Source organism: Gossypium hirsutum, chromosome A07 (genome assembly GCF_007990345.1).
Source record: "Gossypium hirsutum isolate 1008001.06 chromosome A07, Gossypium_hirsutum_v2.1, whole genome shotgun sequence".
Lineage (NCBI taxonomy): Eukaryota > Viridiplantae > Streptophyta > Magnoliopsida > Malvales > Malvaceae > Gossypium > Gossypium hirsutum.
This window is the reverse complement of record NC_053430.1, coordinates 8,728,730-8,756,170: the sequence shown is the minus strand read 5'-3', so window position 1 is coordinate 8,756,170 and position 27,441 is coordinate 8,728,730. Positions and strand designations below refer to the sequence as shown.

The window sequence follows — 27,441 nt, the reverse complement described above, 5'->3', positions numbered from 1 at the left end:
TACATTACTATTAAAGTGAAGGCAAATCTGGTATTAATATTAATTCTTAAATAATTTTAGGTTGTGGGTATCTAAGTAATTATGTTTAACAAAAGTCGTTTGCCCGATTTGGTGTACCACTTCTCTTAAAAGAAAAATTGGCTTTTTTTCCCTCCTTCATTCTTGGCTTCATAAAAATAATTATTTGATGGAAACTTCTATAAAAATCCATTTCACCCAATCCAAACTTAGCTTCCTAATTTGAAATATATATTGCTGTAACATCAACTTTGTTGCAGAAAATTACACTAGTCAATGAACTTCCATGTCAGCATTATATATGTCGTTATCTCTTTGCAATTTCATTTCATGTAAGCTTTTCCAAGGAAAAATATTATACATGGAGAGAGAAGAAATCAAAATCAAACGATGATGATAATAATAATAGCCATCAAGAGATTAAAAAAAGATTTCAAATGAATGAAAACTGAATATATATTGTGAAACCATAAAAGTATCACCTAATCTTCTCTTAAATTCACTAAAACATGGCATTTGATTGAGCACAAAAATGGAAAAAGCAAAAAGTTGGATCTTTTGTTCTTATGTATTCTTCATAAGGGTACAATAGCATTGAAAATCCAAGGACGATGGATTGACCCCTGAACAACGGTGGGAAAGAGATGCAAAGGCCTTACAAGAAAAGGCGGCGGCTGGAGTTTACACTGCCGGTGGTAGTAAAAACAAGAAATAATAAAATAAAGAAGGTGAGATAATTCACCGTGGAGGTTAAAGTCAGTGTTATTATATTGATTGGGGTTTCCAGTCTTTGTCTTGCTTATTAATGGACTTGATTTCCTATATAGCATTATGCAAATCTGCGTTTCAAAACAAAATGGTAAGGCTTTGATCATCCTCTTAGGGGAGCTATGATATCCCCAAATTTGTTTTTAATTTGCCTTTCACTAGACATATTTGTGTTCAATTTTCATTTGAATATTTTTCGCAATCTCTTAATCCATATTATTTTTCTTATTAACTTTTGATTTAGATTTCTTCTTGTTTCTGTTGATATTTTAAGTTGCTTGTTTGCTGAAATATAAAATTATAATGAAAGTGCTAGACTACAGTGACCACTTACAACATAGCATAAACTGTTGCAAACTTAAAAATTGCACGTTTTCTAGATACAATAACTAGATACTAACAAGATTATAAGGTACCACAAAATTGTGGTAGATTATGAATGATTACCTCAAAAACATCCTAATCATGAATTCTTCATTGAGCTCAAGCTTCGACTTTCTGATCTCGATACACATGCCACTTTCTGTATCTTTGAAACCCCGGTAAAACAGGTCTGCGTCGGGGCGCAGTCATGCAATTGTAACAACAACATCCTCTCAAATCCATCACACAGTTTTCACAACATCTGGATAGTAGAGATAAATACAATTTACCCATCGGTTATTTACCTAAAACGAACGTTTGGAAAGTAAATATTTTATGTAAAAAAATACATTAGTTCCACCGAAATATGATATTTCTAAAACCATAGAACTTCCCAAAATTTGAATGATCACAAAGTTATCATTATCATCAACAGTTTTTCGTTACCATCAATAATTTTCCATGATACTTCAAGCAAAACCCAATGTTCCTAGATCAAACTGGATTGACTTTTCATATCAACAGATAACTTTTCTTGACAAACTCAAGCAAACTCCAAAGAAATTACTCATAAACAATCTTCCATAAAACAAGCAGGACTTTCGTCTTCGATATGGTGTTAAAGGGGCTTGGTCTTCATGCTTTTATTTACTGAGATTTTCAAGCCAATACCATTCATTTATTCTATACAGATTGAAGAAGAAGATAGCAGAGAAAAGAATGGGTAAGGCTTATAAAATAAAACCAAGCAAACTAAGATCAACTAATAATTTTGCTTGACCAACTCAAGCAAAACTCCAAACAAATATTCATCAACAAAGTTCTACATAAAACAAGCAGAACTTTGAATTTGACAAAGGCTTAAAGGAGGTGGGTCTTCAGGCTCTCATTTATTGAGATTTTCAATCCCAATACCATCTAATCTTATACAGATTGAGAATCAAGTTAAAAGCAGGAAGTTTGAATGGGAACGCTTGTTAAATATAACCACCAAACTAAGTACCATCTAGTCATTACACCATCCAAATAAATGAAGAGAGGAAATAAACTCCAAAGGGAGGCTTCAAAATATAAAAGTTTATTTATAAACCAATCAAAACATCAACATCAAAAAGTAAAGAATGAACCACACAAAGGTAACATAAACTGTTAAGCATCCAACCTAAAATTAATCGGCAACTTGAATCAAGATCACAATAAACTTAATAGATTTGAGGTAATACCACTTCACACTCCCTCTCACATGTTAACTCAACAAAGGCCTACACGTAAACAGCCTCACAAAGAGTCATCAACCTCAAATGCGGTTAGGCAAGATGAACAAAGTATACTCGAGGCCTTGACTCAATGTTAAGCATCCTACCTAAAAACTAATAGACAATAAATGGGGAGGTTGACCTTGAATATAAGATGATAGAAAAACACTACTTTTGCCCATTGGTTTAGTCACAAGTGGTTTTAAATTAGATGTCTCATAGGGTATCAAGATCTGAACATGCTCCACACTTCTTACCTAACTGTTCCTTTAGCATAATTCAAAATTTCAACATTCTTCGCTCTTCCATTTTTTTCTTATTCTTTCCCTCTTAGAAATTTATTCTATCAGCAACTACCATCAACATTTTATTTTTAACTGTTCCTTTAGCATTCGAGTCAAGACCGAGCCACAGCAGAATGCTTGACCAAGCATTGACAGCTGATGACAACTGACCTGATTTGATTACTACTGATATTTAGGGATTAGATTACTGGTCTTTAGAGTTGAATACTTAATAGGCTTAAATTTTAAGGATTAGATTACTGACCATAATTTTTATTCATATTCTAGGAATATTTTATTTTATCTTTTAGTAGTTTATTAGTTTAAGTGAACTATTTTCCCTTATTTTTTAGTAGTTTATTAGAATGAGGGAAGTATTTTCCCAATTAGGATTAAGACTCTTTTCTCTATTTAAGTTAAGTTCTTTAGTTAATAATAATAGAATAGTTTTATTAAAAGCTCTCTTGAAAACTTTCATGGCATCTGAGCTAGGTTAAATCTTTAGTAACATCATGGTTAAAACAACCTTCACTGGAGATAAGAGATCCAACAATCAAATTGAGGAAGAAAATTTTACAGTTGAAACAACTACCGAGAGTACAATGACTCAAGGGACAGAGGCGTCTCACCTTTCTTTTCAGCTGACATCTCACAAGCTGAATGGCAAGAATTATTTGGAACGGTCGCAGTCCGTAAAATTAGCAATTGATGGGTGCCGCAAGCTAGGTCATTTAAATGAAGAAGTCAAGGAACCACAGGTGGGTGATCCAAAGATGAGCAAGTGGAGGTCAAAAAATTCTATCATAATTGTGTGGCTTATTAATTCCATGGAAGCATCCGTAGGTAAACCTTTTCTTTTTCTCCCAACTGCTAAAGATGTTTGGGACGCTGTGAAAGACACCTATTCAGATTTAGAAAACGCTTCACGGGTCTTTGAGTTAAAAATAAAACTTTGGAAAGCTAAGCAAGGGGAAAAAGAAGTTACTTTTTATTATAACGAGATGATGTCTCTTTGGTGAGAATTGGATCAATGTTATAATGATGAATGGGAGTGTCCTGGAGAGGGTGTAAAACCTATGAAAAAAGAAGAGAATGAAAGAGCTTATTTGTTTCTGGCTGGTTTAAATAAAGAATTTGATGAAGTGAGATCTCGGATCTTAAGGAAAAAACCGCTTCTAAAACTTCGTGAGATTTTTTCTGAGGTTAGAAGAGAGGAGACAAGGAGAAAAGTAATGTTAAGGCCAAGTTTTGAAGCTAATGATGATAATTCTACTCTTGTAACTATTGGTGCGACCATTGCAAAAAATATTAGCATACTCAAGAAACGTGTTGGAAGCTCCATGGGAAACCGACAAATGAAAGGAAAAAGAGTGGCAATGGTCGTGTTTCACAATAGGGGATAGCAGAGCTTTCCAAACAACTAATGGAAATTATGAGGGCCAAAGTTCTCTGGGAGGATCTCTATTCACTAAAGAACAATTAAAGCATCAACACTAGTTTTTTCAATCACCACAGTTTCGAGTGAATTCTTCTATTCCTAACTTATCCAATAATCTTTCTTCCTCTTTTGCCCAATCAAGAATTGATTTTTTTTTTGTTTTTTTCAATGTCAAGCCTTGTAAAACAAACACGTGGATCGTTGATTCTAGAGCTAATGATCACATGACTAGTAGTCATTTTCTTTTTTTAACTTACACACCTTGCGCAGGAAACAAAAAGATCAAAGTAGCAGATGGGTCTTTCTAGACAATAGCTGAGAAAGACACTGTTAAAATTTCGTCTTTCTTGGTTTTACATGATGTTTTACATATGTCAAATCTAGCTTTTAATCTCATACCGGTTAGTAAATTATCCCAGTACTCAAGTTGTCATGTTATATTTGACTCCTCTATGTGTAAATTTCAGGACATGGTCTTGGGAAGAATGATTGACAATACTAAAGAATTTGGTGGAATTTACTTTCTTAAAGACAACCATCTAAGTCAACCAACAACTATTTTATGTTTAAATTCTGTTTCTGATTTTGATAAAGTTATGATGATTATACTCGTGTTTGTTGGGTGTTTTTATTAAAAGATAGGCCTGAAGTTAAAAATGTGTTTTAGTATTTTTATGCTATGGTGAAAACACAATTTGGTGTAAAAATAGAAGTATTTCGTAGTGATAATGATGGGAAATTTTTTAGTGACCAATAGGTGTTTTCTTAACCAAACATGGAATAATCCACCAAAGTTCTTGTATAAATACACCACAACAAAATGGGATTGCAGAAAGAAAAAACTGATATCTTTTGGAAGTAACTAGAGCCTTGATATTCACTAGTCAGGTACCACGTTATCTTTGGGGCGAAACCTTGTTAATAACTACATATCTTATTAATATAATGCCCAGTAAAACTCTAAACTATAGAGCTCCTTTTCGTCTCTTTAAAGATAACTTTTCTAACTTTAAATTGATCACAGATTTATCCTTTCGAGTTTTTAGCTGTAGTGTTTTTGTTCATCTTTACAACCAAGGTAAACTAGATCCTAGAGCAAAAAAATGTGTCTTTGTTGGCTATGCTTCTAATAAAAAGGATTACAAATGTTATGATCTAATTGATAGGAAGATTATTGTTACCATGGATGTCACATTTGTTGAAACACAATCTTATTTTGATTCTAATCTTCAGGGAGGGAATTATAGTAAGGAAGATTCTATAATTGATCAAGAAAAGACTAGGAATATACAACATAGGGATTCTAATAATAGGGAAGGCGAATTTATGATTAACACAAAAATTAATGATGTTAATGTTAACGAAAATGAGTATAAAGGTGTAGAGTCTGATCATGAGAATATAGAACAAACAAAGGAGTTAATTGTTTATTCAAGAAGAAATCGAAATCAAGAAAGTGGAATCTACCAGATTCATCACCAAGAATCCGACCTGTAAGATCCTGTCAAAAGTCCAAGTAAAGCTCATAATCCAGCCAATGAATTTTTTGATTTAGATACTCCAATTGCCAAAAGAAAATGTGTTAGAAATATTGTCAAATATCCAATGTCTAACTTTGTATCCTATAAAGCCTTATCTTCGACATTCTCAACCTTTGTTTTGTGTCTCGATAATGTAAAAATACCCAAAAATGTGAATAATACTTTACAGGTTCCTGAGTGGAAGGAGGCTATTTTAGAGGAGATGCACGCTCTTGTAAAAACAGGTACATGAAAAACAATGGAACTACCTGTAAGGAAAAAAACAATGGGTTGTAAATGGGTGTTCACAACCAAATTCAAACCAGATGAATCTTTAGATAGATACAAAGCCCGGTTGGTGGCTAAAGGGTACACTCAAAACACATAGGATAGATTATCTTGAAACATTTGCTCCAGTAGTCAAATTAAATTCCGTTAGAGTTCTTTTGTCAATTGCTGTTAATCTTGATTGGTCTTTACAGCAGCTAGATGTGAAGAATGCTTTCCTGAATGAGAAACTTGAAGAAGAAGTTTACATAAATCCTCCTCCAGGTTTTGAAGAAAAATTTGGAACTCGAGTATGTAAACTCAAGAAATCTTTGTATGGTCTAAATCAGTCTACTCGAGCTTGGTTTGAACGGTTCACTCAAGTTGTTAAAAAACAAGATTACTGACAAAGGCAAGCTGATCACACGATGTTATATCAACTGTTAAGAACAGGCTTTTTCTATTCCGTCTTATTCATAAGAAATTACATAAATATTTATACACATAGTAAGCCTAACTTAGGAAACTCTATACTAGGAAACAGACTAACTCCAGGGATGCTGTCTAAAAAAAACAGCCTTAAAGTTAGGGATAGTAATCAGTAAAGTATTTACAGAATCCTATCTGATACACTTAAATATTCCTTAATTAGTAAACTGTAATCTGACACTCCCCCTCAAGCTGGGAAGTGGATATCATCCATTCTCAGCTTGTTTACTAGTTTTTGAAACAACTTTCCAGACAACCCTTTGGTAAGTATGTCTGCTAGTTGACCATCAGTGGACACAAATGGAGTGCAAATTAAGCCACTGTCCAGTTTTTCCTTTATAAAATGTCTGTCAACCTCAACGTGCTTCGTACGATCATGTTGAACTGGATTATGTGCAATATTGATAGCAGACTTATTATCACAATACAACTTCATTGGACCTTCCCACTTGATCTTCAAATCTTCCAAAATAATTTTTAGCCATAATAGTTCATAAATTGCAAGAGCCATCACCCTAAATTCAGCTTCTGCACTAGATCTAGCCACAACATTCTGTTTTTTACTCCTCCAAGTCACAAGATTGCCTCCTAGGAAAGTGCAATAGCCCGAGGTTGATCTTCTATCAACCATAGACCCTGCATAATCTGCATCAGTATAGACTTCAAGGGTTAAATTCTCCCCCTTTTTAAATACGATTCCTTTACCTGGCTTGCCCTTTAAGTACTGTAGAATTTGATACACAGCTCTAAGATGTGATTCTTTGGGGTTGTGCATAAACTGACTTACAACACCGACTGCATAGGCAATATCCGGTCTGGTATGAGACAAGTAAATGAGCTTCCCCACAAGTCTTTGATATGAATTTTCATCAACTGTTGCATCTTCTAGTGCATCTCCAAGTTTGTGATTCACCTCTATGGGTGTGTCTGCTGGTTTACATCCCAACTTGCCTGTCTCTGTCAACAAATCAACTATGTATTTTTGTTGAGATATGAAGATTCCTTCCCGAGAGTGTGCCACTTCAATACCAAGGAAATATTTTAACTTTCCGAGTTCTTTGACTTCAAATTCTTTTACTAGGCATTTCTTTAAATTCTCCATTCCTTCCAGGTCATCACCGGTCACTATAATGTCATCTACATAGACTAATAAAGCAGTCACTCCCCCTGAAGATGAGTGTTTTACAAACAGAGTGTGATCTCTTTGACCCTGTTTATACCCCAACTTGAGCATTACTTTGGTAAATCTTCCAAACCAAGCCCTCGGGGACTGTTTTAGTCCGTACAAAGCCTTTTTTAGTCTGCAAACTACCTGTCCTGTATTTGGACCGAATCCTGGTGGAACATCCATATAGACTTCCTCCTCAAGATCACCATGTAAAAAGGCATTTTTTATGTCAAATTGCTGTAATTTCCAGCCTCGGTTGGCAACACTCTCACAGTGTTCATCTTTGCAACAGGGGCAAATGTCTCAAGGTAGTCTACTCCATACATTTGAGTGTACCCTTTAGCAACCAATCTTGCTTTGTACCTCTCCAAAGAACCATCTGATTTATACTTCACTGTGTACACCCAGCGACATCCCACAGGTTTCTTTTCTCTCGATAATTTCACCAAGTCCCATGTCTTATTTTTTTCAAGAGCTTCCATTTCAACCTTCATGGCATTTTTCCAATTCTCATCTTCTAATGCCTCGGATACTGTTTTGGGAATGGAGATAGAATTTAGGCTAGTAAGAAAGGCTTTGTGGTTATGGGACAAATTTTTGTAAGACAAAAATAAGTACAAGGGATGTTTTGTACAGGCTCTAATCCCTTTTCTAATAGCAATGAGAAATTCATCTAAATTTTCAGTAGTTTCAGTAGTAGGTTCAGCAATTACCTCAGGTTGTATAGGAGGAGAAAATGATTAAACTTACACCGGTGCCTTCTTCCTTGAGTAAACCAGTAAAGGACGAGTAGTGTCCTGAATCCCTCTTTGTGATTTGGGTGTATTAGGCTCTGTTTCAGGTTGCTGGACAGGAGCTGGAATGTGAGTGTTTGGTTGCTGGACGGGAGCTGGAATGTGAGTGTTTAGTTACTGGACAGGAGCTGGAATGTGAGTGTTTGGTTGCTGGACAGTAGCTGGAATGTCAAGAAGAAAGAATTCTCTGTCCTTATCTTCTGTGAATAAGATCTCCCCCTGAAGATAAGGACGAGTAAAGAAATTCTCTTGTTCTGCAAAAGTAACATCCGCTGATACATAAAATTTTTTTGTGGCTGGATGATAGCATTTGTACCCCTTTTGAGTGGAAGAATAACCGAGAAAGACACACTTGACAGCTCGTGGATCAAATTTTCCTCTATTTTGAGAATGTACATGTACAAAGGCAACACAACCAAATATTTTGGGAGGAAGGCTACTTGAAGTACTAAAATCATTAAAGAATTTTGCTAGAACTTGCATAGGACTTTGAGATTCAAGGACTTTTGTAGGCAATCTATTTATCATATGAGTAGCAGTTAAAACAGCCTCCCCCCAGTATTGTTTAGGGACATTTTTTTTGGAACAAGAGGGCTCTTGTAATAGCTAAAATGTGATTATTTTTTCTTTCTGCAACACCATTTTGTTGGAGTGTGCTAACACAAGATGACTCATGTATAATGTCTCTTTCTTGGAAATATGGTGAGAGAAACTGATTGAAATAGTCCTTGGCATTGTCTGACCTAAACCTTTTTATTTCAGCTCCAAATTGTGTTTTGATCATGTTGTAAAAGGTTGGAAAGACAGACCTTACATCAGATTTCTGTTTTAAAAGAAATATCCAAGACACACGAGTACAATCATCAATAAAGGATACAAACCACCGAGCCCCAGAAATATTTGAAATAGTGGATGGTCCCCAAACATCACTATGAATAAGAGTAAAAGGAGCGGATGTTCTTTTATTGCTTACCGGAAAAGAGGTACGTTTATGTTTTGCAAGTTCACAGACATCACAATGGAATTTTTCAACAGTTAATCCTTTGAACAATGAAGGAAACATAATTTTAAAGACTCTAAACGATGGATGACCAAGGCGGAGGTGATGGAGCCAAATTTGGTTTTTATTGGTTTTAATATATTCGGATATGAAAGATAATGGTGAGGAATTCAGAGCACTAACTTCTCCACTGGATTCCTCAAGATAGTATAAGCCATTTACTTCCTTAGCATGTCCAATCATCCTCCTTGTATTCTGTTCTTGAAAAAGACATCGATTGTGATAGAAAACCACACTACAGTTAGAGTCGTTGGTAATTCTTTGGATGGATAGAAGATTGGTAAATAGTTTTGGAACATGAAGGACATTTTTAAGAGTAAAGGTTTTGTTTATAACAATATCACCCTGACCAGCCACTGTGATCACAGAACCATCGGCTACTGTTATCTTTTTACTACTAGGACAAGGTGTATATGAAACAAATTTTTGTGAGGAGTGGGTCATGTGGTCTGTAGCTCCCGAGTCAATGACCCAAGAACTTTTTGTGGGTATATCCGAGATTTTAAAATTTTGAGAAGAGGGTATACCTGAAAAAACCAAACCACTAGTACCTATTGAAGGAGATTTTTCCAATGATCCCAGCAGATTCTTTCAACTTCTCAATTTCTTCTTTACTGAACTCAACAGATGATTCTTGAGAATTCCCTTCTCCAGTGTTGCTGGTTTTGACAGTTTCAGCCATGTTTCTTTTGAACAAATTCTACAGGCTTAAGGGTTGATCGGGAATGAGAAGAAGTTGCCAGACAAAGAAAAAAACCCAGAATTTGAGCTAAAAAAAGGCTCAGATACCATGTTAAGAACAGACTTTTTCTATTCCGTCTTATTCATAAGAAATTACATAAATATTTATACACATAGTAAGCCTAACTTAGGAAACTCTATACTAGGAAACAGACTAACTCTAGGGATGCTGTCTAAAAAAAACAGCCTTAAAGTTAGGGATAGTAATCAGTAAAATATTTACAGAATCCTATCTGATACACTTAAATATTCCTTAATTAGTAAACTGTAATCTAACATCAACATTTACAAAAATGTAAAATAGTAGTTATTATAGTTTATGTCAATGATATCATTCTTACAGGAGATGATGTGGATGAAATAAGGCGTCTCAAGGAGCATCTAGCATTGGAGTTTGAGATCAAAGACTTGGGTCCTTTGAAATACTTTCTTGGAATGGAAGTTGCTCAATCAAAGAAGGGTCTTGTGGTCTCTCAGAAAAAATATGTGATTGATCTTTTAAAAGAGGCTGGGATGAGTGGTTGCTGCCCAGCTGACACACCAATTGATCCAAATGTAAAATTCGGAAAGGTCGTTTAGTTGATAAAGGGTAGTACCAAAGATTAGTTGGTAAGTTAATTTACTTATCACATATAAGGCCAGACATAGCTTTTGCAGTGAGCTTATTGAGTCAATTTATGCACTCCCCAATGGAGGAACATGAAGAAGCAATGTTTCGAATTCTAAGATACTTGAAGAGTTCACCTGAAAATGGCTTATTCTTCAAGAAATCCGAACAAAAAGGAATTGAAGCTTATACAGATGCAGATTGGGCAGGCTCAATAACAGATAGAAGATCTACATCAGGATACTGTACATTTATTTAGGGAAACCTTGTGACTTGACGAAACAAAAAACAAAGTGTTGTAACAAGAAGTAATGCAAAGGTTGAGTTTAGATCAATGGCTCAAGGAATTTGTATAATTATATGGTTAAAAAGACATATGGAAGAGCTAAAGAAACCAATAACTTCACCAATAAAGTTGTACTGTGATAGCAAAGCTGCCATTAATATTGCTCACAACCCAGTCCAGCATGACAGAACTAAACATGTTGAGATTGATAGACAGTTTATCAAGGAGAAGATTGAAGAAGGCCAAGTATACATGCCGTTTGTTCCTTCAAAACAACAGATTACTAACATACTCAGCTCTCTAAGACAAACTTTGATTTTCTTGTAAGCAAGTTGGGCATGATTGATATACATGCACCAACTTGAGGAACGGTGTTGAAAAATATATATTTTAAATTTATTTAGGTAGATAAATCTTATTTAGGTAGATAAGTTTTATTCATATTCTAGGAATTTTATTTTATCTTTTAGTAGTTTATTAGTTTAAGAGAACTATTTTCCCTTATGTTTTAGTAGTTTCTTAGAATAAGAGAATTATTTTCCCAATTAGGATTAAGACTCTTTTCTCTATTTAAGTTCAGATCTTTAGTTAATAATAATAGAACAGTTTTATTAAAAGCTCTCTTGAAAACTTTCAATTAATTCCTTATTTGTATCAATTTGAAAATGTTGAATACTTAATAAGCTGAAACAAAAAGGTTTAATCTTGTGATCCACTTATAGTCACTAATTCAACACACACACACACAAAAAGCACACTTGGGCACCATTCTAACCCGAATACTTGCGCTAAGATATTCTTTAGGCCCTTGAAATCGATTTAAGCATAGTAATTATTTACATTTTATAACACTTCAACCTTTTTATTACATTTAGGGGATATAAACTGAGTCTGAAAATTGACTGGACATTTTTGAGTAATAATATGAATTTTACTCAAATAATTGATTATATGTTATGTAAACTTTGAATATTTTCTACATGAAAATATAAAAATATATAAGTTATATATTGTGGTTTTTTATTGGAGTAATCCTGATCTTGATAGAAGGAAAAAGAAAAAGAAAAAAAAAAAAAAAGGATGTGAGAACGCCTTTTACTTTGCTAAACTTTTATGGTTTATCACCCCTCCCCCTCAAAAATAAATAAATAAATGTAGAACAAGTATGATGACCAGTGAGAAAGCTAGAAATAAACACAAAAAAGAAAACAATGTGATTTAAACATTATATTTTCCACTACCAAGATAAGAAGTTCCACTTCCAACTCTCATGCTATTTCCAAAAACAAAAATTCATGAATAGGCTGCCATCAGTCCTCTATGCATGATCTTTCAAGAATTCCCATATGTCCAGAAATTTAGAGTTAAAATCACAAGCTAGAACTATAGAACCAACATCATTGATATGATTGATTCAGTCCATAGGTAAATTATGTTTAATGGCTATTTTCAAACAGCCACAATAACCCGGTTAGGTTATTTGTGTGACGTGCATTTCTAGCATGAGCTAAACCTTCACAATTATGCAGGCCAAATATGCAATAAAAGGGGAGAAAAAAACTTACAAGAAAAGAAAGTTGCAGTCAAGATTGGCACAGTTCCGATGCCTTAACTCAGAAACTTGTGAATTGCAAACGTAGCATTTAGCAAATTTATCACTGTCAAATGCTTGCTGAGTCATGCTGGCTTCAATCATTGTTTCATTGTTATAGGCAGATGGTGGGAGAGAAAGACGAGAGTCAAATGTGAATAAGTTCCCAATCCATTTTACAGGACCTTCAGTTTTGAGGTAATGAGATACCCCTCCCTCCAAGGTGTACAAATTTTGAAAACCCTGTTGTCTAACATAAAAATGGACTATCTTGTTAGAGTGGGCAATTTTCTATAGTACATTGACTTGCAATGTAATTCAATCACAGCTACGATGTATCTCATTATGTTTTCTCTTCCTACCAATAAATACAATTTACATCGTTACTAAGTTTGAGCATTCCCTCTTTACAGTACACACTGCAGCCCCCACATATCAGTGTCATATCCATGTTTGATCAAGGATTTAAATAGCGGCCGTAACACAAGGTTCAGGTCGCTATCTAACAGTTTCCACTCTCTTCACCCCTGATATTCATAGCCTTTATTTTTTACCGTGGTAACATCCATTTGTGCACAATAGCAATAACAGGATGTGAAAGAAATTCACATTCCCAACCACAATTTAAATCCCAATGGGATACATGTTATCAGTTATCCTTCTTCTTCTTCTTCTTCTTCTTCTTCTTTTTTTTTTTTCTTTTGCATTCTGTTTTTATGTAGTTAGATACAACAAAAACACCGCTTATATTTCAAGCTTTTCCTCATAGCACCCTAAGATTTTTTTCTCTTAATTAAGCATGATGTGGTTAAGTTTCTATAGCAATAGAGGGTTAAGCTTTTAATGTTATCCAAAAGAGAAATAGAACTTAAAGGTGAACAAATAAGATACTTCAGATTTTTTTTTTCCCAGATACTTCAGAATTTTGATTTTTTTCACCAGGTAAAATTAATGGCGGAGTACTCCGATACAAAATTCAATCATAGGCTGCTAGTTGAGACAAAAAAACCCAAGGTGCTACCCGGGAAAAAGAAAAGTGCAAGCTATATGGGTGGGTGGAATTTACTCGTAACTAAGCATACAACCTCCAATTATTGCACTACAATTAACCATTCATGATTTTGCTAGAACAAGTTTGATGTGAACCATTGAAGAAGTAAAGAGGGAGGAAAAGCTAGTTAGGGTTCTGAAGAGAATGATACTACTTGGATTTACGGAGACAACAAATCTTAAGTGCCATTGGGCATATAATTTTGGTTGGTTTAATGGTGTTTTAAGGTGTTTGGGCAAAGCATTCGGCTTAAACATATTTCAATGTTTAGAGCCCCAAACTGACAGTGCAACCTATTTAGAAAAGCATGTTCAAGATAGCTAAATTAACAATCTATTAATGTAATTAGTGAACTGTTTTAAATTCATTTTATTTGTTTTAAACGATCATTTAGTTTGAACTTCCTTAAAATTAATTATAAGTATAGTGAGAAAATGCAAATAAAACATATTTATATATCTAATGTATTTTTATTGCAATAAACCACTATGAAATGTCCTCATTTTTCAGAAATTAACATATTGTTCCATCTCTATGATGTCATTCTACATTCCATGTATATGTTTCCTAGAAGCACTTACTCTTTAGCCAAAGAATAACCTTAAGTATTCTAAAAGTCATGATATTGAAATGTTGTATGTTGGACAGTTTGCTTAATGTATGCCCATTGAATTAGTTGGCATTAAGATACTATGTTACACCTATGCCATTCCTTTTACTTCTATAATTTTTATTTGTAATGTTGAAATATTAGATTTGTAATTTAATGTGCATGTTTAAGCTCTATATGCATTTTTCAATTCTGATGTAAAGCTCTAAATTTCAAACATAATTACAGAAAAGAAATGAAAGGAACAGGACAGAACAGAACAGAACAGCAGAAGAACAGGACAGAACAGAACAGCAGGTTACCTTAAGATTGTTGAATATACATCACAACGTATACCTCCTGTACAATACATCAAAATATCAGTTTTTTCTTTATCAACTTGTAATAGCTGATCTGAAGCAACACCCTGCAAATGTGAGAGAAGAGATAATAGCCAGCATTCAGAACCAAAGACATAAAAGCCCATAAAGGAAAGAAGAAAAAGGAAAAGAAAAGAATGATCCACATGCCACTACGGTAGAATGCATGTCCATGACCTGCTTTGTTCCAGCAAGCTAGTTTTCAGCTACAAAATCAAAATCCTATTCAAAATCATATGAACATATCAAAATCAACCACACTCTCTAAATGCTATTTATACCATAAAATGTTAGACGTAAGTAATTATTATTAGATTAGTTTATTACTATTTTATCAGGAGATTTTATTTATGAGTATTTTATATTTTTAGGAGATCTTTTTTAATTAAAAGTATTTTTAGAGAGATATTAGGAGTTTTTCTTTATTTAAAGTCCTTGTTTTAATTGACGTAGGTTATAAGTATTTTATTCAAACAAGTAAACCTATTAACCTCTATTTAAGAGGTCTATTGCTAAAAATAAAATGAAGTCAAATTAAGCAAATTTTACGAGATTTAAGGTTCTTTCTAACAAGTCTTAAGGTTTGGAATTCCCTTCAAGGAGTTCCACTTGTTCAACATAGGTCATTCGTGAGGAAGAGGTAAAAATCAAGGAAAGAACCCTAACAAGACAAACAGATTGCCTGTGAATCCTCCGGTGACAATATTCATCCGTCGAGGCTATAACAATTTGGTATCAGAGCCAGGAACAATGGACGTTCCATTACAAGAGAGGAGTTGGAGTTGTTTAAAGCATAAATAGAGTTAAAGATCAATCAATTCATGCTATAGATGGGGGAATTGATTATTTCCAATCAAAACTTTGATAAGGGAAAAGGGGTTGACAGTAATAACAGCAATGTTGACAAAAAAGTAAGTCAATTAGAGAAACAGGAAAACCAATTAGGGACAGCGACGAGATTCAGAGTGGTTCCACAATACATGAAGTTAGATTTTCCAACTTTCGATGGAACAGAAGACCCTTTAATTTATAGTGTTATTAGAACCGGACAGGACCAGCCGGTTGGACTGGGAACCGACCAAGGGATCGGTCCAGAGAATGGCTTTGAACCAGTTAAATTGATAACCGGTACAAACCGGTTGAACCACCAATTGAATCGATTGAACCGGCTAAAAAACTGATGGTTGAATCGAGTTTTTTTTTTAAATTAAATTTTAATAATTTTTAAATTGGACCGGTTGAACTGGCGAGCCAGTGGCCTGACCGATTCGACCCCCAATCCGGTTTAAAAAGAATTGCTAATTTGGTTGCACTGATACAAGATGTTCTTTGTGAATCAGAAGACAGTCAAAATAGACAAAGTGCGTCTAGCCACTTTTCACTTGACAAGGAAAGGCACAATTGTGGTATTATCAAATGGAGTAGGAAGAGCTTAATCTTTTGTGGAAGGCATTCAAAGAATATTGTACTCTACGATTTGCACCACCACTGCGCGAGAATCCTTTGAGGGAATTAGTGAAGTTGAATCAAATGGATCAATGGAAGACTGTTTTTGCCAATTTCAAGAACTATTAGCCCGTGTAAATTCCATGAGACTGGATCAATAAATTAATTTATTTACTACAGGGTTATCAGATTCAATCTGAATATATGTGGAGATGCAGAAACCTAAAAACTATGTTCATGCTATGAATTTGGCGCGAACTTTTGAGACAAAATATCAACTAACTCAAGCTGCTGACCTGCGTAGTTGGGAATTGACAAGAGACTCTAGTGCTAGCAAGAAAGATCCTCCTTTTATTAAAAAGTCGAGTAGTGATGGCAGAGAGAAGAGCCAAGGGTCTTAGTTACAATTGTGACGAACCATACTTGTTCAAGCACCAATGTAAGAAATTATTTTGGTTTGAGGCAAAAGATACCGATGATGTTGGGAAAAATCAAGAGTGTAAGGAAGCTGAAATATCTTGACATGCAATAACAAGCCAAAAAAATGCATGAGCTATTCAATCTCGAGCTTGTGGACAAGCACTGTTTCCAGGAGGGGAGTAATGTTAGAGGTCAAGTAATTATTAAAAGATTAGTTTTTTATTATTTTATTAGGAGATTTTAGTTATGAGTATTTTATATCTTTAGAAGATCTTTTTTAATTAAAAGTATTTGTAGAGAGATATTATGAGTCTTTCATTATTTAGAGTCCCTGTCTTAATTTACTTAGGTTATAAGTATTTTATTCAAACAAGAAAACATATGTAAACTCTATTTAACAGGGAGAATTAAGATTCTCTCTAACGAGTAAGGTCTGGAATTCCCTTCGACGAGTTCCATTTGTTCAACATAGGTCATTCACAAGGAAGAGGTTTAAATCAGTGAAAGAGCCCTGACAAGACACAAGGATTGCCTGTGGATCGTCCAGTGACAAGATCCATCAAAGCACCCAAAATAACATAGCCTTTAAACGAAAAATCTGAAAGCTTGCACAACCACTAAATTAATCATATAAGCTACAAAGTTCCACACCATTATCCATTTGATGATTTAGAAACTAGAACCAATGTGCTTTCCATCCATATAAGGATCAACCCATAATTCAGCACAGAAAAATTGCAATACAAGCTTGAAATTGCCACAAATGCAACAGCCAACACTTTGAGCAATTTTGATTTAAGTAATGTTGTCAACTGAACTATATGATATATTGAAACTAATGCTTGATTTGTTCAAATGTGTGAGGCTAGATGTGGTTTACTAGCTATTTAAAGATTCTAAATTGGTTGAAGCCATGAGATCCAGTTTGGGATATTGTTTTGGTATTGAACCATTAGTAGCTATTCAAAGATCTTTTCAAATGTAACAGAACTTGAATATTGTATTTCGTTTGTTTGTTTCTCTTGGAGACTTTAAATTGCGGATGAATTACCTCACAAATGAGGATGTGAGGTAAAAGAATATTCAAGTCTCCTCTTCCTGTAGCTACTTGAGTTGTCTCCCTAAATGTCATTTGAAACTTCCGAATTTATGCAATGCATCAATGCAGTAAAAGGCATTACAGGCACTACCGCAAACCATACCACAGAATGAGAACTCTCTACAACAAGCTTACCAGTTTATTCTTATGATAATTCCTCTATACAAAATCATCACCTAAATCCTATATCACTTGTTCACCTATTTTGAACCTTCCAAATTTGTCCAATTTAAAACCTCCTCAATTATCCTTTTACTTATAATAGGACTTCTAATTTGTTTTAACGTTACATTCATGAATTTTGGATGGGACTGCAAAACTATTTGTGAAAAACAGAAAAACTTAACAATATGTTGTCTAACAGGGATCTAAACATGCAACCATACATAAAAGTCAAAACAAAATTTGAAGTTGGCAAAGTAACACCATTACCTCAGTTGGAGATATTCCAAATGAAGTGCTTCTAAAGCAATCCACATCTGGTCGTTGAGCACCATGAAAATGACCAATATCCCATTCGTAGCCTAAATTCAAGGAATCCCAACATCTTCAAACATTAATAGGAGAACAATGAGAAAGCAATCTATAAGTGTTCTATAGTGAAGAGTTAGTTCCCTAATAGTTACCCAAAAAGCTCGACATGTATTCCTTTATCTTACTGCACTATGGACATGGCACAATTCAACTTGAGAGATATTACTTTCTGTTTTCAATTGCTTTGTGATTGATCTCTATTGCTCTCTCCCTAAATTCTCTCGTCCAGTCAACCATAAATCTGTTTGAGTTTCTTTGCTAAATCTCTAATCTAGATCTAGGTGAAGCACCTTCAAAGAGCAGCCCATTTTCTATGACATCACAGCAATTAAAGAAAATTTTCACTTCCATGTGGAAATCATTGTCATATAAAGAGCTCGATACATAACTCGTTTCTCCACAATATAAACCATTGAAAAACTGATAGAATGATGTATCTAGTTTTTACTCTTGCAAAACCTAGTCTTCTCTACCTCATTAAAAACTCTTTCTAGCCAAGTCATCATTTATGTCCTACGATGCTATACATTTGGGCATCAGTAAAAATTATTGTATTTGTAAAAAAACTTAAATCTATTAAATACATCATCATGTTTTTCAGAGTTTAGGATACACATTTTATCAGGCACAAAGTTGGACCATCCTATCCCAAACAATGCTCAACTTAAAGCTAGCACTTGAAAATGGAAAAGCCAAATGTGCAACACAATATTGCCAACAACTTAATCCAATTCATTTTTTCCAGAGTAATTTTTTGCAGGTATTACATGAACGACAAGCCTCCTTCAATTTCTATTTAATAGACAATAAGGCAAAATGTTGGATAGTTTTAACTGGCATTCTATCTATAACTCTTTGATGAATCAATAAGTTCCAAATTCACCTTCAAGAACTGGGATTTTGATGGTAAGTTAAATATTACCAAAAAATAAGACTTTAAAGTTACCAGATTACACTACTATTCTTCCAATTATTAAAGCCAAAGTATACAATATATGGAAAAGATATGTCTAGATCAAAAGATTTCTAACTACCATTTCTTACGTCCAGCAAAATATAGTTTGTTCTAGGATTTGTATTTGATGCCGCGTCATTGTTATTTACTGCTTCTAGTCTTTTCCTCCATTCTGATGGTGCTATAGCTGCCGCTCGCATTGATGGGTCAAGCAAAGGGAGGTGAGAAATTCCTCCTTCCAACTGAACAAAAGTAACTGTAGTTAGGATGATCCATCATTGATCTGACATTTAAAGAAAATTCAGGGGGGACAAATATACTATGTGTAGTTGCTAGAGGATGAAGAACTATTCACTAAGCAAATACAAGGAATAATATTACTTTAAAACTGCCATTTCATACTTCACAGTTTTATTGAACATATAAACCAACCAAAACTTGGGGGTTCATATCAGCTGCAATCAACTTTGCTGTAATTGCTATATCTGGCCCAATAGCTTTAGAGACTTAGATATTGTAGCCTCCTACATTCTAAACCTTTCAACCAAAAGGTCACTTGAAAATATTTTTCTGCCCTATTCTAAAACCCATTTTCTCCATCTTCTTCATCGACAAGCAGCAGCCAAGTTGCAAAGGATCATAGTAACTCCTCCCATTCTTTTGATCACATCACCTTCCAATCAAACTTTCTTCTCTAATTTGAGCCCTTTTAATCAAAGTTTCACCACTAGCATAATCCTAAAGCAAGGGATTCAAATTCTTCTTAAAGTTTCTCCTTCATTACATGGCTTCACTGCAATCTTTTGTCCTTTCAATGCTGTACCTAGCCAATGCCTAGCATATCTTGGCAATGTTTTGCTAATGTTCTCCGTATTTATAGTATTTTTGTGTGGGTATATTCAAGTGAACTGGATGAGTAAAAGAGAGACAGAAATAAGGTATATAAATACCCAAACATCAAAAGAACAATGAGATTAATGAAAAATTGTCTATAGTCACAATCATCAAATGCAAGTTCAACAAATAGTTCCATCCTAAACATAAGTAAAATCCTAATACTGAAATCAGATGCTTCTGAACCTATTTCACAAGCTGGAAGAACACAGATCCATAAAGTTAGACTACAGATACAATTTTGAAAGTTCATGCTACAATATGTAGGACAACTAGGGATTATCAGACATTGTTAAGTTGACCAGTTGAACTATACTGTGAGAAAAACAAGGAAATAGGGATTTAGCCGTGTACCATTTTATCCTTTCAGTATGTTAGGAAGCCAGTCGACTTGAATCATAGAAAAAGATGGCTCTTTCACATTCCATATACCTAGCCTCCCTTTACAAGATCTGAATCTAAATCCTCCAATTTGAAGTCCCAAGCTCTAAAAATTATAGTGTTCCTTTATTTACTTGAAATAAGGTTCACCTACATGTTGGAGACACAAGGTGAGGGTGTTTTTAGCTTTGAATCTTGTACCTTTCATCCTGTAATTTCCACCTAATTTCATCTTTCTAAGTTTGTTGAATCCTTTATGAAACATATCAACGGCATGCATGCTAAGGTTACAATAAAGGTAGCTATTTTATGAATTATGAAGTTACAATTAATATGCTTCTTTCATTAGGATCTAATACCGGTGGGAGTGTAATAGTATTGAATTTAAAGCAGTTAAACATTCCATCAAGAAATTCTATGTTTGTGGAAAGAGATTATTTTCTATCAACCAAAAACATGAATGTGATACATGGTTTACTTCATTAACTCAATCACGTGAGGTTTTTTTTTCAAACTTGGAGGTTTTGTTGACAATTGGCCATGAGTTCTTTTTTTCTTTCATTTTCTTCACTTTGTTTCTATAAGTACTCTTGCAAGCACCTCTGCTCATAAGATGCCAAATTTCCATCTAATATATCAAACTTGTTCTCGCCAATGGGACTGTTTCAAGCACTATCATGCTTAATGAAAAAGGATGATACAATCAAGGGCACCACCCAAGAACTTTTAGCATGCCTGTTTTTGTCACAAGTCTAGAAAACCAAACTTTAATTTCTGTTTAGTTTAGGCTTTATCATGGCTTCCAATGATTATGTGGAGACTATTATAGGGGTTTTATTTACTATTTCTTTATCATATTTTTGGTGATAAGACAAACTATTATTTCTTGGGCTATGAGGAGCATAGTTCTCCCCCTAATATGTAAGCCTTTTACAAGAGTAATTAACTAAAGGCAAATGTGTATACTGCATTACAGAAAAAAGAACACAATACAATTATGAAGACCAAAAAGCAGCAAAAGAGAAAAGGAATAAATCAAATTTGGATACAATTAAACAAATATGCAAAGACAGACAGGCAGACACATAAACATATTGCTTACTTGTACAAGTGAAGGCTTATATCGCAGCTTCAGTTTGGGAAAGGCATGCCTGTTAAACGCAGGAGATGTCTGAACTAGTATATCTGAAAATCTGTCATCTTCTTTTAACCATTCAACATATGCAAAAGAATGTTTTGAGGGCCCACTATACTGCAAAATGAAGGGGTACAGAAGAAATTATTAGTGGCAAAACATGAACTACTCCTCCAAGGAATCTGATAGGCATTATGCACTGCAAACCAAGCTATGCAACTTTCTAGCACTGCCATCAATATCAATCATTTACTTGCATTCAAGAAATACTCTGCCCTTGTTTTTCCAAAACAACATGCTACTTGAGTACTTTAAAAGGAAAGGAAGAATAGAAGGGAAAGAAGAGAACAAAAAAGACCAAACTATCTTCTATAATTAATCAATATGCTGGAAGGAACTAAGCACCAAGAGAGTGCTGAATGAAGATAGGAAAAATATACCTGTACATACATGGAAAAGCATATGAGAACTATATGCATTTTCAATTACTAAAATTTCTGTAGTTTAAATTTGAAAATAACCGTACAAGGTCAAAAATGAAGCAAGCACTAGCATTTGCAACCTAATATTTTATTTTATTTAGCAAAAAAAAGGGATAAAAACACCCTTTTGTTTAGTCGAGCATGAAAAATCAAATGAGCAGAAAAACAATGTCTATTCATCACCAAATTATGGAGTGGTAGCATATGACAGTAATGACAGTGTTCAAATCGCCTTGAATAATGGAATGTAACTATTTGTTCAATTATTAATTAATAAAAAAAGCAAGGGGCGACTGACAAAATACCTGTGCATTAATCCCTTGTTCGTTTATATAGATTCGGCCATGTATGTCCAAACCCTGAAAATAAAATTGAAAAAATAAATAAATGAAACGCCTGGTAGAGCAGAAGAAAGGAGTTAAACTGAGAGGAAAACAAAGACAAGCGAAACCTTTAAGAAAGTGAGGTGCTTAGCAATTTCGTGTTGAGGGTCTTTGATGAAGACAAAGCGATAAAAATTGACCACCACGAAATCATCAATCTCAGGCTCAGCTTGCAAGATTTTATTAACGTTGTAGGATTTAGATGCAGATGCACAGCAACGAATCGAAATAGCACAAAAAGGAGCTTTCCTGGATTTTACTGGAAAACCATAATTGAAACAACAATAATAAGCAGGCTTGGGCAATGAGTGTGAGCCTAAACTCAAACTGAGAGGAGTCGACACAGAATGTACGCTCCAACCTCCCATACTCCCCTTTCGATTCTTGCTACTTTCTTTTTACTGTCTATCCTATTTTGTGTATGTTTACGGGGGAATTGGTTGTCACAGAAGACAGTATAGAGATAGATATGAAGTGACACAACGGCAAAAAGGGGTTCTGTGAGCTTATTTTTAAAAAAAAAAATTATGATGAGCTTTTCCAACTTTAACAAGTTACTAATTTTTTGATAAATTACGTTAGAATTGGTACGAGGGAAAGGACTTAGAAAGGTAAGGTTTAACTTTGGATTTATGCTTCTTTCTCTGGAATAAGTCCGCAACTATCATCTTGGCTTCTCAATTTAAGAAAACTATTGATAAGGATTGGACAGAATTTGCTTATAACAATTGTAATACAATTCATGAAAATCAATCAACAAAAGTTTAGTAATAACTGATAATATGTGATCGCTTGCAGGTGAAAATAAACAATTTTATAAACCAGCGATTTTAAATGCAAGCCCCAAGAAAATGTTTTACTGAACCAGGTTAAAATGATACTAGGCACACCTATAGAATTTTTCAAATTAGTGGAGCATTATTTCTTAAAGATAAGGTGATCCCATGAATACTCATCTGGTTATTTACCTTTTTATTTACACATTTCATTTAGGTTTTATTTGAGAAGGTTTCGATTTTATTGCAAAAGATGCCATTAATTTAGATAAGGATAAAATAAATATTATGGTAAATTTTTTATAATTTGTTTCATTTATCGTTTATTCGTTTTGTCCATATTCGAAAAATAGTTAATTGACTTAATGATCTTGCTGGAATCAAACAAGTTAAACAAACACGTTTTTTGTACATTTCTCAGAAGAAATTAATTAGTTCCCTAATGGGTTAGAATAATATTTATTTCATTAAATTCTCTTAATAAGTCTATTTAAACAATTAGTTTGAAGAAATCAAACAGAGTGCATCTTGCATATAAAAGGCTATATAAGACATACATAATGGTCTGATTTTGTTGAGTGCTCAGAGGCGAATAAAATTAGGTATGTCAATTTTCTTATCAGTATACTTTTTCCTCCTATATGTGATATTTTCCATTTTTATTTTATACTTTGCTTTCTAGGTGTTCATTTCCTTTTCTTTTTTTGTGGGTAAATCATAACTCAAATTTCTTATTTTATGAGTTAGATATCCCAATTTTTCAGTCCAAAATAAAATTAGTTGTCTCAATTAGAACTTGTGGCCTAATTTTTGAAGAGCTGTCTGTAGTATGCTTGAGTGATGCTTACCCATTTGGTATTTTTTAAATTGCTTCATAGTATTCTCATGTGGTCAATTTCCATCAATATGATGTAAACCACTCATTTCTTAGTCTTATTTTACTTCCGTACAACTTTATTGGCGTTAGAAAATACACATCCCTATTATTTGGTGGAATAATGGTGTAATTTCATTTGGATGACTTTAATTCATTCAATTCTCATCCTCAAACTTCTCATTTTTTAATTGTAGATATATGTTTAAGCATCCAACTTCAAACTAGTTGGTAATAAATGGAAGGCCTTGACTTTAATATAAGACCATGGGAAACCAAATGCTTAACGAAAATGGGGATAACATTACTTAACACTCTCCCTCTAGTATAGCTCACAAGATTTAACTTGGACAAATTTTGTTAGGGTTGTCAACCTTATGTGGTTAGGTAGGATAACAACATAATAGAATTTTGGATATATGAAATTTGAGCCCTCCACTAATAATTAGTTGCTTTTAAGTTGAATACTTTGGCATGGTATCATAGCCCTAGTTTTTTTATGTATTTCTTAAAGATAAGATGACCCAAGAATAGTCATTTGCTCTCCTTTTCTACTATCATTTGCCTTTTTATTTAGACATTTTATTTTTCATATAATAATTTGACAGATAAGTTGATAAATTATGAGTCAATGCTTGCCCAACAATGTCATAAAACTTTTATAAGAAGGAATATAGTAATTGCATTCTTTCATTTTTTCACTACTATGGTTTTATTTGAGAAGGTTTCGATTTCATTGCAAAAGATTCCATTAATTTAGATAAGGATAAAATAAATAATATGGTAAATTTTTTATAATTTATTTCATTTATCATTTATTCGTTTTGTTCATACTCGAAAAATAGTTAAGTGACTTAATGATCTTGCTGGAATCAAGCAAGTCAAACAAACACGTTTTTTGTACATTTCTCAGAAGAAATTAATTAGATTCCTTAATGTGTTAGAATAATATTTATTTCATTAAATTCTCTTAATAAAGTCTATCTGAACAATTAATTTGAAGAAATCAAGCAATGTGCAACTTGCATATAAAAGGCTATGTAAGGCATACATCAATGGTCAAATTTTGTTGAAGGCTCAGAAACGAACAGAATTAGGTATGTCAATTTTCTTATCAATATGCTTTTTCCTCTTATATGTGATATTTTCCATTTCTATTTTATACTTTGCTTTCTAGGTGTTCATTTCCTCTCCTTTTTTTGTGGGTAAATCATAACTCAAATGCATGTATTTCTTATTTTATGCGTTAGATGTCCCATTTTATCAGTTCAATATAAAATTGGTTGTCTCAATTAGGATTGGTGGCCCAAATTTTGAAGAGGTGTCTGTAGTTTGCTTGAGTGATGCTTACCCATTAGGTATTTTTTAAATCGCTTCATAGTATTCTCATGTGGTCAATTTCCATCAATACGATGTAAACCACTAATTTCATAGTCTTGTTTTATTTCTATACAACTTTATTGGCATTAGAAAATATACATCCCTATTATTTGGTGGAATAATGGTGTAATTTCATTTGGATGACTTTAATTCATTCACTTCTCATCCTCAAACTTCTCATTTTTTACTTGTAGATATATGTTTAAGCATTTAACTTCAAACTAGTTGGTAATAAATGAAAGGCCTCGACTTTAATATAAGACCATGGGAAACCAAATGCTTAACGAAAATGGGGATAACATTACTTAACACTCTCCCTCTAGTGTAGCTCACAATATTTAACTTGGACAAACTTCGTAAGGGTTGTCAACCTCATATGAGATTAAGTAGGATAACAACATAATAGAATTTTGGATTTATACCATACATGCATTTATGATCTTATATGAAACTTGAGCCCTCCATTAATAATTAATTGCTTTTAAGTTGAATACTTTGGCATGGCACCGTAGCCCTAATTTTTTTTTATATTTTTCTTAAAGATAAGATGACCTAAGAATAGTCATTTACTCTCCTTTTCTACTGTCATTTGCCTTTTTATTTAGACATTTTATTTTTTATATAATAATTTGACAGATAAGTTGATAAATTATGAGTCAATGCTTGCTTAACAATGTCGTGAAACTTTTATAAGAAGGAATATAGTAATTGCATTCTTTCATTTTTCACTACTATGGTTTTGTTTGAGAAGGTTTCGATTTCATTGCAAAAGATGCCATTAATTTAGATAAGGATGAAATAAATAATATGGTAAATTTTTTATAATTTGTTTCATTTATCGTTTATTTGTTTTGTTCATACTCGAAAAATAGTTAGGTGACTTAATGATCTTGCTGGAATCAACCAAGTTAAACAAACACGTTTTTTGTACATTTCTCAGAAGAAATTAATTAGGTTCCTTAATGGGTTAAAATAATATTTATTTCATTAAATTCTCTTAATAAGTCTATCTGGACAATTAATTTGAATAAATCGAGTACAACTTGCATATAAAAGGCTATGTAAGGCATACATCAATGGTCAGATTTTGTTGAAGGCTAGGGAGGCGAACAAAATTAGGTATGTCAATTTTCTTATCGGTATGCATTTTCCTCTTATACGTGATATTTTCCATTTTCATTTTATACTTTGCTTTCTAGGTGTTCATTTCCTCTCATTTTTTTTGTGGGTAGATCATAACTCGAATGCATGTATTTCTTATTTTATGAATTAGATGTCCCATTTTATCAATCCAAAATAAAATTGGTTGTTTCAATTAAAACTGTTGGTCCAACTTTTGAAGAGGTGTCTGTAGTTTGCTTTAGTGATGCTTATCAATTAGATATTTTTTAAATCCCTTCATTGTATTTTCGTGTGGTCAATTTACATCAATATGATGTAAACCACTAATTTCTTAGTCTTATTTTATTTCCTTACAATTTTATTGCATTAGAAAATGCATATCCCTATTATTTGGTGGAATAATGCTGTAATTTCATTTGGATGACTTCAATTCATTCACTTTTCATTTTCAAACTTCTCATTTTGTTCTTGTAGATATATGTTTAAGCATCCAACTTCAAACTAGTTGTGATAAATGGATGGCCTCAACTTCCATAGGAAACCAAATAATTAACAAAAATGGGGATAACATTGCTTAACACACTCTCTCTAGTGTAGCTCACAAGGTTTAACTTGGACAAACACCAACCTTATGTGTGGTTAGAAAGGATAACAACATAATAGAATTTTGGATTTATACCATACACACACCTAGGGTCTTATATGAAACTTTGAGCCATCCATTAATAATTAGTTGCTTTTAAGTTGAATACTTTGCATAGTATCATAGAATTTTTTTTTTATGTTTTTCTTGCCTAACCCTAAGTGAAGTTAACAATTCTAGATGAAGTTATCCACATATAAGTCTTGTGAGCTCTGATACCATGTTAAAGCATCCAACTCAAAAATAA

General features: G+C 33.5%; 1 protein-coding gene across 4 annotated transcripts; it reads right to left on the bottom strand.

Moving 5' to 3' along the window:
* Nucleotides 1-461: 461 nt before the first annotated feature.
* LOC107926720 (rhodanese-like domain-containing protein 8, chloroplastic) lies at nt 462-23,090 on the bottom strand. 4 transcript variants are annotated; one of them, XM_041117483.1, is made up of 9 exons: nt 22,468-23,087; nt 22,322-22,375; nt 21,502-21,651; nt 19,204-19,366; nt 18,068-18,159; nt 14,614-14,717; nt 12,625-12,900; nt 1,234-1,411; nt 462-857 (listed from the first exon to the last, which is right to left on the bottom strand). In XM_041117483.1, the coding sequence occupies exons 1-8, from the start codon at nt 22,765-22,767 to the stop codon at nt 1,270-1,272; spliced, it is 1,281 nt and encodes a 426-aa protein (XP_040973417.1). In that variant the 5' UTR covers nt 22,768-23,087; the 3' UTR covers nt 462-857; nt 1,234-1,269. The 4 variants fall into 4 exon arrangements, with proteins under 4 accessions (XP_040973417.1, XP_016713117.1, XP_016713119.1 ...); XM_016857628.2 differs by lacking the exon at nt 462-857 and having other exon boundaries at nt 1,052-1,411; XM_016857630.2 differs by lacking the exons at nt 462-857; nt 12,625-12,900 and having other exon boundaries at nt 1,052-1,411; nt 22,468-23,090.
* Between the last annotated feature and the right edge of the window lie 4,351 nt (nt 23,091-27,441).

Coding starts and splice junctions, on each gene's coding strand:
- LOC107926720 (XM_041117483.1), bottom strand. CDS start 22,767: ATGGGAGGTTGGAGCGTACATTCTGTGTCGACTCCTCTCAGTTTGAGT. Junction 22,376..22,467: donor AGCACCTCACTTTCTTAAAG/GTTTCGCTTGTC, acceptor TTTTATTTTCAG/GGTTTGGACATACATGGCCG. Junction 18,160..19,203: donor TTTGCTGGACGTAAGAAATG/GTAGTTAGAAAT, acceptor CCTTGAATTTAG/GCTACGAATGGGATATTGGT.